Source organism: Eurypyga helias, unplaced genomic scaffold (genome assembly GCF_000690775.1).
Source record: "Eurypyga helias isolate BGI_N326 unplaced genomic scaffold, ASM69077v1 scaffold29478, whole genome shotgun sequence".
NCBI classification, from domain to species: domain Eukaryota; kingdom Metazoa; phylum Chordata; class Aves; order Eurypygiformes; family Eurypygidae; genus Eurypyga; species Eurypyga helias.
The window spans coordinates 22,410-38,767 of record NW_010268030.1 but is presented as its reverse complement, the minus strand read 5'-3'; the positions used below and the strand labels follow the sequence as shown (position 1 = coordinate 38,767).

At 52.6% G+C, this 16,358-nt stretch overlaps 1 protein-coding gene across 1 annotated transcript; it reads left to right on the top strand.

The window, feature by feature from the left end:
• Positions 1–302: 302 nt before the first annotated feature.
• RGSL1 (regulator of G-protein signaling like 1) lies at positions 303–15,869 on the top strand. Its single transcript, XM_010157627.1, is given in 17 exon segments — positions 303–351; positions 966–1,048; positions 1,325–1,424; positions 2,165–2,278; positions 3,230–3,391; positions 3,567–4,519; positions 5,090–5,152; positions 6,648–6,879; positions 9,077–9,376; positions 9,851–9,968; positions 10,189–10,285; positions 10,669–10,798; positions 11,824–12,004; positions 12,736–12,851; positions 12,854–12,873; positions 13,486–13,610; positions 15,761–15,869. Coding segments are annotated over 17 exon segments (2,952 nt in total).
• Positions 15,870–16,358: the final 489 nt, after the last annotated feature.

Sequence of the window (16,358 nt, the reverse complement as noted above, 5' to 3'; positions counted from 1 at the left end):
GGATGGCTAATAAGGAATATAGGGTCGCTCTGGCCAGGACAGACGTAGCAGGGTCTCTGGTGACATTTCCATCACCTCCCGAGCAGACATGCCAACGAGGCCAAGGTGCTACCAAGACCCTGGTTTGAAGGCAAGAACTTTGCCCAAGTAGGGAGAGGGGAAGGGCTTAATTTTTGGGACTGCCCAAGTGTGTTTGCAGGGCTGGTGGTTTAAGAAGTGGTATTTCCCCAACGACAGCAAAGAGGGAAGTGCCGAGAGCCCTGCGCCGTGACGACGCGCCAGGACAACGTGTCATAATCGGCATGGCATTCCGGAACACATCCCTTGGACACGGCAACAAGATGGTCACCGGTGAGCTACCTTTGCTAGGGGCTACAGCCCCTCTAAGGACACCCCAAAGGGGACAGTGGGGAAGAAGCAGTGTTAGGCTTCCAAAACCTGGGTGCTCCTGTGACACAGCTGTGCCTTCACGCAAGGAGGCTGATGCTGGTCCATCTCCTCACATGGAAGTGGCACTACTGACACACTGCCCTGATGTCCTGGGTGGATGGGGTGGGCGTCTGCAGTGATTGTCACTCTACCCAGAGACGTAAGCTGTCCCCAGCCTGACGATGCCTGTTAATTTGGGGGAATTCACTACCAGAACCTGAGCAAGAGGACTCGGAGCGCTTCAGGGCTGTGGGGCTGGAGCTCCAGAGCACAGTTCCTCTCCATGACAGCAGGATTGTACCTGCTGTCTGTGTAAAGTGGGAGAACACAACTCATCCCCTTCAGCCACGGCACCTCCTTTCTCCTGCCCCACAGATGCCACCGCATTTGGGTCCAAATTTTCCCATGCGTGCTGGGGACAAGCCCATACTGCACATCCCCTAGAGCTGTCCCTCCCCAAAGTCATCCTGTGGTTCACATTTATATCACACTCAGCAACACAAATCCCAGGCAACCTTCTCTTCCCCCCTTTGTAGACACCATAGCTTCCACGGACATGGGGCTTCTGCTGAGAGACGATGTTTTTGTCGACTTTTTCAACACGTTTCTGAATCTTCCCGTAAGTCTGCTCTGAACCATAAAGCCTGGGACCTTTCTGAGTTCTTCTCTAGTGAACTTTCAGCTCCTGTGGTGCTAGAGGCCCCGGGGAAAATGTGGAATACACCACATTCAGACTGGAAAATGAGGGAGACGTGAGGACCTTTGCTTGGATATAAAAGGGGAAGGCGATGCTCTTCTCTGGGCATCTGTAGTGGGGACTAACTACAGCAGCTGGGCTCTGGGCTTCCCTGCCACCCTCCACCTCTTACAACTCTCCCCTTTCCTTCTGATACAGGTTTTTGGCCAGACACCCATTTACATCACCAGCATGGGCCGGTGGGAGCTCTGGCCAGAGCTGCCAAGCCAGCTGGTGAGAAAATCCCCTTGCAAGGAGGGTGAGGAGGAGGGAGGAAGGGCACAGGACAGAGGAGGGAAGGAGCCGGTTCATCATTGCCCAGGCCACTCTTTGGCTTTCCTGTTCGTGCAGTCTGGGGATTATTTCAAACCCAGGCATCATTTTGCTTTAAGCCCTGGGAAGAGCACAAGCCATTTAACATCCCGGTATGTGGGCAGCTTATGGGGTCCATCCAGCCCTCCGCAAACATCAATAGCTGGTGTTAAGGAGAGCACGTGTGATGGCAGGGAAGGACATGAACTGAGCCCCTTGTGTCCCATATTCCTCCAAACCAAGGTCCTGTCGATCCTTAAACTGGCTTAGCCCTCCCCACGGACATCCCCCCTTCCCCACAGCCACCAGCGCCGTTTGCACTACTCAGATCCCACAGCAAAAGGGAACCTGTTCCTCTCGGTGCTGCCGGAAAGCTGCCGTGCCTTCCTGCCTGGGCTGGGGGAAAGCAGGCAGGCTGCGAGGAGACGCAGCCACGCATCGCTGGGTCTCCCAGGTTTGCAGGCAGAGCTCGCAGGGATGCAGGCAGGAGCTATAGCTGGAGTAACCCCCTTCTTTCTCAGCATGGGGGATGGCTTGCATCACCATCTAGCAACACGCCGCCTTCCCTGCCTCCTTCCCCATAGCAGGGGCCCATTACTCACCCTAATCCCCAGGCAAGAGACGACTCCTTGTTCACAGCCTAATCCTCTCCTTGGGCTTGGGGGGGGATGCAACGCAGCTCCCCAGCTTTACTGGCTTGGCTGGAAAAGCACCGGCTGCCTCACTTCTGCAAATCCACCCTGTGCCTCCACCTCGTCCTCTGCCAGAAGCTCCTGGGCTTCATTCGGTCGGGGGAAGCAGGTGAGTCATCGCAGCACAGGGGAAATCGGAGCTGGGCTTCCTCTCGCTGGGGCTGTCACCGCCTGGTGCCGGCCCAGCGGGCTGTGCCTCTGCTCTGGGTTCAAAAGGCATCGCCCGTCCCATTTTTAGGGATGCAGCAGATCCCAGGTTTTCCATGAGATGAGCAGGGCTTTACCCCCGAGGTACAGGTTTGCTGCCTTTGTGGGGTTGAGATGAAACAGCTGCTTCACATGTTTGCCATGAAAAAGCTGGCATGGGAAGAGGCACGATAGCTGGGCGGATTATCACCAACGTGACTGGGTTGTACTGCATCAAACACCACACGTGCATCCCACAATCCTGTCCAAAACTCCCATTTTGGTGTGATGTGCTGGGCTGCTGGCTCACAGCAGAGGTTCCCTCCAGCAGCCTGCATCAGGGGGGCTGGGAAGATGCTTGGGGGGGCTAGGGAGTTTTCTTGGGGGCTGCTCCTGCGTGCAACCCCCCGATGCCATGCTCTGCACTCTCTCTGACAGCAAAACTGCTGAACTGGCAAAGCGCTGACTGGTGGCTGCTGGAGAAGTGCATCAGCGGGAGCCAGGGCATGTGGCGCTTTCGAGCCTTCCTCCAAGGAATGGCAGGTGGGTACAGGGTGCTCCACAGCCCGTTCTCAGCCACATGTGGGCCAGCTGCCCCGTGGGACACCAGCACAGAGCCAAGGGCACCCATGGGACAAGAGACCAGGAGACCCTGCGATGTCCAACATGTCTTTGGAAGATGAGTCCGCAGCAGAGCCCCAGAGTGGGTGCTGCATGCTGAGGAGATGCATAGCCCTGGCTCTTCTCTACACTGTGCCCTTAGTTCATCCAGGCAATATTTCCTTCTGTTCTTTTTAAAAAACACAGGCTACTTCGTTCATCTGCAGGGCTTTCGGGGACTCCCTCCAACTTCTTTCCCTTGTCTGATCCATAGGGGAAGAACTGACGGACTTCTGGCTCATCACCGAAAGACTCCTAGGGCTTGACGAGTCGGATGAGGGGCAGAGGGATCTCTACCTGTCCTTGCTCCACAGGCTGAAAGCCACTCACTTGCGTGAAGGCTCCAGCGTCATCACGCTCTGCAGGACCCTCGTCGGTAAGAGACATGGGAGCTGGGGATGAGCAGTGCCTTTCCAGCCAGGTGAACCTTCCTGGATGCTCCCAGGAAGATGGGATACCATCACCAGCTTTGCTTGGCTGGAGAACTCCCTTGGAACAAACAGGTCTGGATGGAGCCAGGCCCCCATCATAATTCCATCCATCCATCTTAGGGTCGCTGCTGAAAGCCAGGCACGTTCAGCCCATCAGTACCAGGAGGGAGATCCTAAGCAAGATGCAGGAACAGGCCCTTTTTGTGATTCAGAGTTACTGGCTTCCTAAATTCTTCATCCACTGCAAGATGTACATGGAAGAAGAGGAATTGTGCCGGCCTGTGCTGCAGGAATATCGGGAGCGTTTATTCCAGGCCAGATCGCAGGAGCCCTCAGGCTTTTTGGAGAATCTCTTCACAATGCATATTAAAGGGAGCCAGGGTTTTTCAGGGCCGTACTGCAGCAAGAAGGCCAAAGCGGAGATCTGGACTCTGGTCAAGGAGGGAAAAGACACCCAAGAAATGAAGATGCCCAGTTTTTGGGTGCAACCAGAAGGGCAGCTGGGGCCAGCTGGGAGCACGAAGGAATCACGTGCACATAAGGATGCTTTGGGATCGATTCCTCAACAGTCGGAGCATCCTGCAAGCACTGCCTTCGGAGGCAAAGGAGGAGAAACCTCTCCCAAAAGACCTAGACAGGTCCTTCCTCTGGAAGACCTCTGTGAGGAGCAAGTCCTCCCTCACCTGCGTTCCTCTGCACCCCTTGTCCGGCTGCCATCCCTGAAAAAGCCTGTCAAGACCTTGAGTTTCCTTCCCTGGGCCCTTAGTGCTGAGACCTGCGCAGGACGGCCCTTCAGGGACTTCTTGATGTGCCAGGACCGGTCTGTGGAGACTCGTCTCCTGGACCTGTGGCACGACCTGGAGGAATTTCTGCCTGTGGCGCTGGACCCCAGCAGAGAAAACAGTTTCTTCCTGCGTCGTTTGATCGGGGAGAAGATATGCAAGACTTACCTGGAGGAAGGCATCATTCAGCAGCTTCCTTTGGAGACCAGGACTCTCAGGAGCTTGCGGAACCATCTGATGTCTGGAGAATTCTCCCCCTGGATATTCAGAGCCCAGAAGGAGATTTGCAAGGTACAGAGCAGTGCTGGCAGCGGTCAGGCTGGGAGGTAGAGGTGGTGTTGGCACTCCTGGGCTGGTGTAAGGGCTGTGGGTATGTTTAAGAAGGGAGGTATTTGGGAAATGAAGGTGAAAATAGATTAGGAAAGGAAAAAAAAAAAGCCACAAGCCACCTTGCACTGGCACTCGTGACCGAGGGGCGCCAGGCCAGTGGAGAGGAGCATCCCTACTGGTTTGCTGGGCAGTGGAGCAGAGGTGAGGAGTTATTTAGGAGCTGGTCACCTCAGTTGTTAGATGTACATGCCAAGGGATGGCAGGGCAGTGGCCATCCTTTCACATCCAAGCTGCTGGTTCCAGCAGGACACGAGTAAAATGTTGTTACAACCCAAGCCCTTCCAGGCAGCCTCTGAGCAGCCCAATGGACTGATCTGGATGCATAGCCCCTGACAAAGCTGTCGTGGCCATCTCAGTGAGGTGTAGCCTGCCCACAACATCACTGCTGCGACCTCAGGGTATGGTGGGGCTGGGGGTGGTGGTTGGTGCTGGAGCACTGACTGAGGACAACTCACCTTTGCTCCTTCCCAGGTGCTCTGCTGCTTCTACGAGGAATTTCTGGCTGATGATGACAGGACATTCCTCCGGTTTATGGTAAAGGGGATGAACAGGGGACATGGGCATCCTCCTGCAGTGTGCAGGCACCAGTGGGGATGTGAGAAGTTGGAGAGAAGAAGGGAGGAGAAGCCGAGCAATTAGCTGCAGTGGTCCAGCATCCCACGGTGTCCCCCAGTCAACAGCAAAGCCTGCCCTGCTCCAGCTGCCTGCAGCAATGATCCTCAGCCTTTCCAAGCACCTCCTAAGTCAGCAGCGCTGCAGGCACACCCTGCAAGAGCTCCCCTGAGACAGCCCATGACCCAGCCCAAGAGCAGGGAAAAACTTAAATGCAGTGTTTCAGGGTAGGCAGAGGGGGTGAGGCCAGCAGCAGACAGTACACTGGATAACTGCCTCATGGCTTCCCACTCCCCCTTTTTTCCTTGCCCACAGCAAATACAGCTATTAATGTGACTCATGTGCAGACACACATGCACACGTCCCAGCACGAGCGCCTGGCCAAGACGCTGGGGAAAGAGGGCATGCAACCTTTTAGCCTGTGATTCAACAGCACTCAAGTTTTCCATATATTTTTTTTTTCCTCTCCACTGTGTAAAGGAATGATTTAAGACGGCAGAGGCATACAAGCACTCATCTTCCCGGATTATTATCCCTTATGACAACAGAAATCCCACTAATACCAATGCCCTAAATGCTAGCCTTATACCAGAAAACTTCCTCCTGGGCCAAAACCCCGAGCATCCCACCTGCATCCCTGCACAACCCATGCAGGCAATTTGTTCATTCCTCCAACCACAGTGTAAAAATCCAGCAGTTAATCCTGGTCATGGAGATGGTAGGGAAAAGTTTCCAGGTCTACTGCCCCCAAAGACCCGGTTCACAGAGATGCCAGCATTTCAGTCTGCTAGAACTGAGTGTTTTGGAAAAGTCACCTAGCAGCTCCTGGCCCTGATTCATTAAATACTCTTGGGTGTAAGTTAATTAGCCACCCAGGTTTTTAAGCATCACTTACCAAGGAAATTACCCCTCAGAGCACAGACCTGGTCTGAGAATGCAATTAGCACTTCAGCAGGTCTCAAGGCCATGATCTCTGCAGGCACCATCCCCGAAGCCAAACTCCTCCCGGCTCTCGCTGCACTGATGTCAGGGGAACTGCTCGAGGGCTTTGCAGTGTTATTTTTGGTGCTCGCTCTCAGCAGCATGTATCTCAGTCAGAAAGCTGCTGCCTTTGCTGGCCAGCCGTTTCCTGGACTACCCCGGGGACCCGCTGCATGTCCCCAGTACATCCCAGCTGCAGGCAGATGTGAGCCAGCTTTAAGAAGCTGCATGGGTAGGTTTAAGGTTTATGCTGAGCCTTGTGCTCATGGAGATTTCTTCCAGACAGCTTAAAGCTCAAGCAGAGAAATAACCTGGGTAGGTTTATACTCTTAAAGCACAGTAAGGCGTGCACCTAGCCCATCAGGCATGGCGCAGGAGCGGCACCGCAGACGAGGTACGTACTCGGTGCAATCACCCTCTGCTCTCCTCACTCTAGTCTCCACAGGGCGATGTCCCAGTGCCCGAGATGCAAGGCCACGCTGTTGGGAATGATGAATTTTTCCTCCTGTCCCAGCGGATAAACCAGTCCTTGAAGCTGAGCCAGGCTTTGCATGGCACGAGGAACTTGGAAAGTCTCTCCTCCGAGCACTGGCGATTAATTGCCACTCAGGACCTCCAGAAAGGGGGCTCTGTACAGGCAGAAGTGGAATCTCACCTCTGCAGCACTGGTAAGACAAGGCTCTGAATTTCTGCTGTGGCTCATGTTGGGTAAGGCTGATAAAGCATATTTTGTACCCCCGTGGTGACCAATGCCCCAGCGTGCAGCTGTATTGCTGACAGGGCATCACAGAGTGGGTTGGGACAGGCTACCTGGGAGCTGTGATCCAAGCTTTGGCAGTGACCTACAGGCCAAATTCCCTCCTGCCAGTAACAGAGGTACCAAATACCACATCCCTACACTGGCCTGGGTCACCAGATCAAATGGAAGCTGCAGTAAAGTGACTGAAACCCAAAGCCAGTGATAGCCACTATCACCTCACTTCCACATCTTGACCCTCTCCTGTGGGTGCTGGGCCTGGCCGTGCTGGTGTAACGCCTCGGTTTTGTCTTCTCACATCACCTTTTGAGGCTGACATCAATCAGCTGGTGCTGAGAGTGAGAGCAGTCACCTGTAGCAACCCCTAGGTAGCATGTGGGGCCACGGTCATACCTGAGAAATGCAGTGTCATGGGTAGATCATGGGAACAGGACACACATGGGATCTCTCATGGGAAAGGGAAGGTGAGTAACGGTCACAGTAGAGCACTCAGAGCAAGGGCTGAAGGGCTGTTGTAGCCAGAAGGAATGAACATGGGATCTGTCCCTTCTTTATCTGATGCAGACTCGCAGACGACGATGTCAAGTGAGCTGGCTGTGGGTAGCCCAAGCAAGGAGAAGGAACCTCCGTGTCTCCAAAGCCCACCCCTTGGTGAGTCCGGTGTGAACAGGCTAGAAGCAGGGTGGGCTCCTAACCATCACACCCTTGCGGGTACTCCAGCATACCCTTAGGGGACTGGGCAAGCAGGGGTCTTCCCTGCATCCCATCCTCCAGTAGAACATCTCCAGAAGGAGAGAGAGGCTAGCCATCCTTGAAAGGCATGGCTTTTGGGGTGTTGGTCCAGGCAGAGGGTGGGAGTGGGAGGGCTTCTCTGAAGCGGATGCTGAGGAGGTTGGACCATGCGGAGGTGAAGAGTTCCCACAGCACCCGGTGTCTCCTGAGCCGGGCTCACCGTGCAGACATCAGCAGGGTGGCTCTGGGGTCCTTTGCCCTGTGGACAGCTGTGAGCAAGCTCTGGCTGTCACCTGAGGAAGGGGCCAATCCTGTTCTCTCCCCACAGCCGTTGAACCTGAAAACAGAAAAAAGAGGACTGTTCCCACGAGAAAACCCAAATCAAGCGTGACAAATTCCACCGCTGTTGCAGTAGAGAAGCCATCTAGAAGATCCAGGTCTGGCACTTTGCAGCTCAGGGCTCTGCTGGTTTTTGCTACTTCCACTCTTACAGGAAGAAGATTTTTACCAGTGCTTTCCTGTAGAATCCTGTAGTGCCACTGCTTCATCACGGGGCCCTCTTGGGTGTAGACATGGGTAGCCCTGAACTGCAGAGTTACCAGGAAAAGGAGAATACTCCAGACATGAGTCCTCGCAGCTCCACACTGGGATATAAATGGTCATCAGGACACAAGTCCTGAGTAGGAGCAGGTCTTATTGTTTATTGTGAGAATCAGTCTCAAGAGCCATGCTTAAACAAAGGAAATATTTGACCCAGTTCACTGATCTTCAAATAAGGTCTTGCTAACCTCATAAATGACCCAAAATCCCAGCCCACTTCCAGCTCTGGTTTTCCAAAGCTCTGCTGAATCTTTTCAATGTTGATGTCTTCTGACTTTACATCTATCAATAATCTACTGATCTGCCAGTTGCAAGAGGCAAGGATTTTCCACTCCAGAACACCTTCTCCATGGCCAACTGCATGAAGCCCTCTGCCATCCAGTGGCAAATTATTGTTTATTCCACTAGTCCTTCCAGGATGCCCATCCTCACCCACCTCCCTCCTCTGGTCTCTGTGTGGCTGCCCAGTCCATTTGCAGGTTCTGAGGTCTCCATCACACACCCAAGGTCCTGCCTTCTCCTTGACTCCCTGGATTAAACCTCTTCAGGTGGAGACCAGTTCCTTTGGATACATGGCAGCAAAGCTGCTGGATAGATGCACCTATGGCAGAAAAGAAATACCTTGGCAGGAGAATCTCCCCTGGATTCCCAGTGGCTTGGTGGATGATTATCTTAAGGGTCTTTCCCACCTAAATGATTCTGTGGGCAAGACAGACAAGGGTGGATGTCCCATCTACTTCCCAGATCCCACACACTACTCATCCACGTGTTTCTAGCTCTTCTTCAGGTGTCTCTTGGAGAAGACAGCACAGAGGTGCTGGCTATTTTCCATGTCACTGGTGGCGCAGAGATCGCATCTCCTGGTATCTCCTTCCTCTACAGGCACTTCATGAAAGTCCTGCACAACCCTGCCCACCTGCAGTTCTTCATGCAGTTCCTCGAGGAGCGCAACGCAGCCGAACCACTGCATTTCTGGATGGCCGTGGAGAAGCTAGTCGCAGAGACCAACCCCAAAACTAAGAGCTTCCTCATTAACAGCATTGTCAAAAATTATTTCCGTGCTGAAATCCCAGCTGGTAGGTACCCTCCCACCTGGCACTTTACTCCATTCATGATGAAAGCCTGTTTTTCATGAGGTTTTATAGATTTTATATCCTCTTGCAGGGACCTGCCAGTTCTCCTTTCCCATCCAGCGGAGCATTTATTTGCTGATGTCTTCCACTGCCACTTATATTTCTAGGAAGGTGGTCTACTTCTTTGGCAGGATCTAATGACCAAGACCTGCAACACGTAATTCCTGCAGTGGCAGAAATAGCTCTTCCCTATCTTGTCTCCTTTAGATGCTGTTGGAGTCACAACTTCACTCCCAAAGTATGCAATTAGCACAGTATAGAAAGGAAAAGGGATGAGACAACCAAATTTGGTAAACAGCAGACAGGGCAGGTGGAAATGGAACAGGATGCCACTTGCAGATGGGAGAGTAGGAAGGGATGTCATGGTGGCTCGGGAGTGGCTGGTAGGGGCAGGCAATGACCACACTTTTCTTCCAGAGGAACAGCTGGACTGCCACACTTCTATCATCAGAGAAATAAATGATGCTGAAGTAGTCAGCCCCTTCATGTTGATGACAGCGCAGATCCTTGTCCAGAAAGCAATGGAAAAACGATGGTAAGGACCTGGGTTGAGCTGGCTCCTAAGCCCGGTGTTTACACAAGCATCCTTCCCATGGGAACCCCAAGGTGACATACAGCAACTGCTGTAGACGTGAACAGTCTATGAACTCTATGAACAGTCAGTTGCTCCCCTTATTTAGCCACCCTCCCTCCAAGCCACTGCCCTCCTCATGCATCTGGCTGCTCTTGATGCTCCCTGATCTCACATCTGGCAGGTTTAAAAAGTACCAGGACCTGTTCCCCCCAAGTGACACGCATAAATCTAACCTTCGTTTGCAGCCCAGGATCAGGAACGTCACGTCAGACAAGCTGGTAAGGACAGACTCTCTTTGCTGCCAGGCTGTGGATATTGTCCAGAGGAGATGCTGTGGGTCAGGCGGTGCTCACATGGATGGGGTGAGGGGCTCAGACCTGGAGGGTTGAAAAAAGGCAGCTGATAGGTAAAACCTCACTTCTACAGGCTCTGGAGTCCTGCTCCATGCAGACTCCAGCAGGTCAGGAAAGGCCAAGTGGTTCACACTGTCGTATAGCCACCAGTGAAACCCAGAAATACCGGAAAGCAAAGATGATGGCTGGGTCACCAATCCCACCGCCAAGGCTGGGCTCTGGTGCTCCATCTCACAGCGGTGGATCCAAATGGGAGGGCTCTGGGAGCAAGGGACACGGCTGATGCAAGCTGTGCCGTGTCTCCGCAGCGGTGGGCCTGGTGTGTCATCCACGACATCGTCAAGAGCATCTGCAAGTTCTGCAGGGAGATGGACAATGGCAAACACCGTGCAGAGTTTGAGGACTTTCTCCGTCGGGAACTACGAAACGAGGAGGAAAGTATGGCTAGACTTCTGCCACCCCCCTCTCCTCCCTCCTCAAGACAGTCCTGGGTTTGGGTGGAGAAGTAAATGGAGGAAACCTGTGGCTCATCTCCCATCCCCCTATGCTTTGTTTTCTCTGCTGGAGGCCTATAAAGAGCCAGAAGAGCGGGTGTCTCAGGGTACCAGGTGTTGTTGTGCAGAAATCTGCCCACTTAGGTGCTGGAGGCAGGAGATGAGGTCCAGAATTTTGCACTGGCAACATACACGCACACACATTCATGCAACAACTGGTTTTCTGCTGTGGGTGCCCCATGATGCTGTTGCATCTCCCTCAAGCAATAATGCATTGGCAAGTTTGCATCATTTCCACAAAAAAACAGGAGGCACTAAATGAAGCTAAGGTGACACAGGCCAAAAATAAATGGAGATGGTTTTCCATGCAACCGGGAGGTGAACTACAGAGTGATTTGCCAAAGGATGTAGATCCTGAAAGTTTACACACAGGTTTGAGAGGAGACTGGGGAAGCTGTTAGAAAAGAAACCCACTGAAATTGCTAAATACACAGACACTCCATCTAGATCCGGAAGTCCCTGGAAATGAAAATGTTTGGAAGCTGGAGAATATTGTATATTGTGAAAGTAACACAGATGCTTTACTTTTCCTTCTCACTAGTTATCTGCTTCTGGCCTCTGTCACAGGTAGGATGCTGGTGAGGCAGACAGTCAGACTTTTGATCTAATGTACTGTGGCCATCCCCTGTGAAAACAAAGAACATCAGCACCTCATGGGTGCAAAGAGGAGGATGGATGGAGGAGGTTACTAAGGTAGAAGGAAGGTTGCACACTGGATGGGTCTGAAAGCCTGGCTGCAGGAAGGCTGTAGTCCACCTAGGTGGAAAGACCTCAGGAAATAACTTGCATGTAGGAAAAGCAAGCACAGGTGAGGTGAAGGAGCAGGGTACAGGTCAGCATCAGATGCTCAGCCACCCTGGAATCCAGTGCTGGGAGCAGCAGGACACAACAGCTCTTCCCCTCTCTCAGACTTGCCCATGGGTTCGATGCAGAACAGCGGCACCATGAGCACTTGCCACTCGCACACGGCCTCTGCCAGCACCCCAGTGGACAAGGAGGGGGTTCTAGTGAGACGTCACCTGTTTAAGAGCCAGCTCATTACCATCAACTTCCTCGTTGATGACCTCCGCTTTTATCTGGAGATTGACAAGTAAGTTCCCGTTCCTCCGGCTGCTCAGGTACCACCGGTCTCCCTTGGCTCTGGACCAAACCCATGCTGCAGATAGTGCTAGTCTCCAGCAGGGGATAAAGCCTGGTCCATGGATTTGTCAGCACACTCTAAGGTCTGTGCTACCACCCCTAAACTCCTATCAGCACCTCTGTACAAGGCTAGACATCTCATTGCAGCAAAAGACACAACCCCGTTGCTGTCTACGTCTAATCTGCTTATGGTTACCTGCCCCTGCAGCACCTAAACCCCTCCATTTTGACCAGAAAAAGTCACAGTCCTTTGGGTCAGGGCTCCTGTTTGGGTATCCTAGAAGTAGCTTTGATTTGATAGTCCCAAGCATTTTTCCTAGACCTTTCTTGACGTACCAGTTGTGGCGTTTCTCCATTGACTATGTCCAGTTCCCTGACTATCCCATCAGAGCAAGCCATGGCGCAACATCCCCGCAGTCAGCTCACCCCCACATGTGCAAGACCAGGTTATGATTCCCCTCTTTTCCTGAGGAAGGGCAAACCTGACATCCCCCAGGTGAATGCCATGACCCTGAGGGTGATAGAAGAGGGAAGTGGCTTTTCATCCCACCTTTTTCACTGTTCCACACCTTGTGGATTGCTTTTTCTGACCCAGTAAATAGGGAGCTAAGACAGAACACGACTGTCTACCCTAACAGAGCAAGGACTTGTCTCAGAGCAAGACCCCACATGCCTTTGCAGGTTTTCCAGGCTGGCCGATTCAGCTGAAGCTCTGGCAGCCCGCAACATGCAGTCAGAAAAGGAAGTTGCCTTTCTCAAAAGGAAAGTTGCCATCATCAGCAAACTCTTCCTGAACTCTGTGTTCCTCCCAAATTGCGGGTAAGATGCTGGGACCCACCCAGGAAGGCTGCTGCCTGCTCATTGCTCAAGACCATTGCATCACAGCCGTGAGCGGTTTTGGGGAAAGGGGAACCAGGCAGAGGTTTGGATCTGCTCCGGCCAAGATGCTGTGAAGCTTCAGAGCATGCCCTGGAGCTTGGCATCTCCACTTGGGCTCCGTGGGATGGGAACCAATCCACCGCCAGACCCACGCTAGCACTTGACCCAGACAGATGGAGAACAAGTGAATGGACAAGGAGATGGTGAAATCCCTTACCTGATAGAGAAATGGCAGGGCTGAAGCACCAAGATGGGCACTGCACTCCACCAATTCAGTTCTTTCAGTCCCCAGAGGTCAACATCACCATCATCCTCTCCTCACTGCACCTGCCTCTTCCCCTACAGTAGCCATGGCTCTGCCTATCTTCCCTTTGGAAAGCACGGCACAGTGCTTTCTGCAGAAATCCAGGGATGGTCAGCCAGGACATAACTAACATCTCTTCTTAGAAACTGCTGAAATGCCAGGTGGGGTCATGGAGAGAAACATTCCTCTAGGGCCCAGCAGCAGTGCCACAAACTGCTTTGGTTAATCAAGGTCTCTTCTTTGGCCAGGTGAACATCTCCAAAGAAGAGAGAGATTTAATCTGGAATTTATCTTCCAAGGGACTACTGAACCGCATGCTCTACCACAGGGCCAAGGTCATGATCTTCCCCATCCTGATGCACTTCTGGAGAAGGTACTTATTCCCCTCTCTCCCAAGGTGGGGGAGGCTCTGGGAATGACAGCCTTATTCTCCAGCCCCCCCTTCCTCTGACATGATGAAAAAGGAGATGGGACACTCCTCAGAAGCTCCGCTGTAAATGACTGCTTGGAGGTTTGCTGCCTTCAGTATTTCTCATACAGGTTCTGTACCTGGAAGGTGATGAGGAGCTTTCGGGTCTCCACGAAGGACAGGGTGCCAATCTCTTCGTCCAGTACAAAAAGCTCCTCCGAGTCATCCAACACCTACAGTCCAAGTAAGCTGAGTGCCTGTCCTCCTGCTCCACCTTTGTCCTCAGGCTTGTTCTTCCAATGTAGAGATGCCCAGACTGGGGTTTCCCACATCCAGCGGAGTTCCCCTTAAAAGAGCCAAAATCCTGCCTTCACACAGCCACTCCACATAACTCCGAGGTCATACATGGTGCAGGCCTATTGGAAAATGAAGCGTCTTTGAAACCATTCCTTCCCCTCAAATGCAGTCAAAATTGCCCAGGGGGTTTGTAGAAATTTCTTTGGGGAACAGGGAAGAGCATGCAGAGACTTCATGAGCGCAGAGCTGTTGCGTAACTCTTTTTACTTCAAAAACCAAGTTAAAAATATACTTGCACACACCCTAAAACAGAAATACAGCAAGTAATCTTTTGGGTTACAAGTCAGATGGGAGCAGGAAAAGGACCATGTAGCCAAACTCCAGGCTCAGAGGCATTACACGGAGGATGCTTTGAACATCTGGAATGGAGAAGTTGTTTCATCAGGATTTGAGGTGACACTGCAACATCTCAGGGAAAGGGAAAGATTATTTTTTCCACCTTCTTCATCCATTAGTTTAATTTCAATATGTGGAATAACTCTAAACTGAAAAACATGAAGAAAGTGGTGCTGAGTGCTGTCAGTCTGCCTGACAACCTGGGTCCGTGGCTGAATATTCATTTGGTAATTGTCTAATTGATTTTTGATTAAAGGGGAAACCAAAATAGGCATGTACTAATCATGCTTTGACGGTCGAGTGGGTGTCAGCAAGCCAGCGTTCTGCTCCCTGTCATTTATCGCTGTCAAGTTCTAGTGAAAAATCAGCAGAGTTGTAAGATTTTGATACCTTCAGGCAGGTGCTTGAGCTACAGCCCCATAGGCGAGCTGGGGTAACAGACCCCCATGCTGACATGCTCCAAGACTGCCAAGCCACGTCTATTAGCTCAAACCACCCCACACCTGGAGTTTTCCTCTGGATAACATGCAGACAAAACCTAACCCATCACACGTGTATTCCCAGCTAGTGACAAGCCAGAAGCATTGTGTCACACAAGCTACGTGCTGTGCTATCTGGGACAGGCATGTGTTTTCCAAGGTCTTCAGGAAAGTGGTGAGGAGAGGAAGATGTTCAATCAGCGTGATGGGTTGCAAGGGTTAGGACAGTCCCACCGCTGCCCAAGCAGCGCAGTGTTTAACGGCACAGAGGCTCAGAGAGCACATGCACTGGGACACTGCTTTGGAGAGAGAGCTGGGGATCGCACGGAAAAGCCTGTGTTCTTTCTCACATGGACATTAATCCTGCTACGATGTCCCTGGAACAACTCCTGCTGTCTCTCAGCACTGGTGGTGTGTAATGGGAAGAGATGCCTGCTCTCCCAGTCCTCATCCCTCCTGCCCCAGCTTGCTTGGCTGGCATCTCCAGCCTGGGTGGGACGGGCAGATGCCTTGGTAGGGCAGAGCTGTACCTGTGGGGTGCAGTGTGGGCTGGCTCCTGCTCTGCATCACCTCCCAACCTGCCGACAGCCCTGCCTACGGCACTCTGACTGCAGAGGGGAGCAATCCAAATCAGTGTGCAACCCAGAAATAACTGCCGTTTACAGCTGTGCTAATGCCTGTGCCACCTTTTGCTTGGGACCCTTTTCTGCACTTTATCTCCCTTTCACCAGTGACCTTCATCTAAGGATCTTGCTTTTCTGACCTTTAGATAAAAAGCTCGCTTTTCAGCTGGGAAAATTTGGTTATGTTGTCTTTAAAAGGCACTAAAATTGCTAGGGGGGGGAAAAAAAACCAAAAAAACCCACCTGTAATTCCAGATAAAACCTCCTATCGCCCACACCTTGCTTTTTCGCTTATTTTGAGGGTTGCTGCTTTGCGCAGACGCAGTGCGTGCACCACCGGGAAGGTGCCAGACATGAATCCATCTCCCATCACCAGGCGTCACTGTGGCACTGCCTGTGCCTTTACACAGAGCAGAGGGTCCAGCTGAGGCTGGACACGCAGCCTGCACCCCCATCCCGTGGGCAGGAACACGGTGCTCTTCCTGGGAAGAGCCTCCCACGCAGGCACAAAGCCGAGAGCACATCTGTGCGTGGGGACAGCTGTGCACGCGCCTGTCCCCGTCTCTCCAAATGCCTTCCGCCACCAAGGACACCTCAACCCTGCAGCAAATCCAGGGTGGGAGATGTCACCCCCCCTACCCTGCAGCCCCCAAACAGTTTTGCAGTCAAGGAGATCTGGTAACTCATGCCCTCGCTCAACCATCCTTCCGTGACCTCCGTACAAAACCCATGGGATTCAGAGGGGACAACACATCCTGCCATCCTCCCTCATTTGCCATCAGGGCACTGGCCACACAGCACTGCTTTATCTCTGCTCCCTCCCCAGGCCGTCATGCCATCATGGTCTTCACGCTCCTGAAAGGGATCCAGATCCTGCTGCCACAGCCCCAGAAGATGAAGCCGTTGGAGGAGCAAAC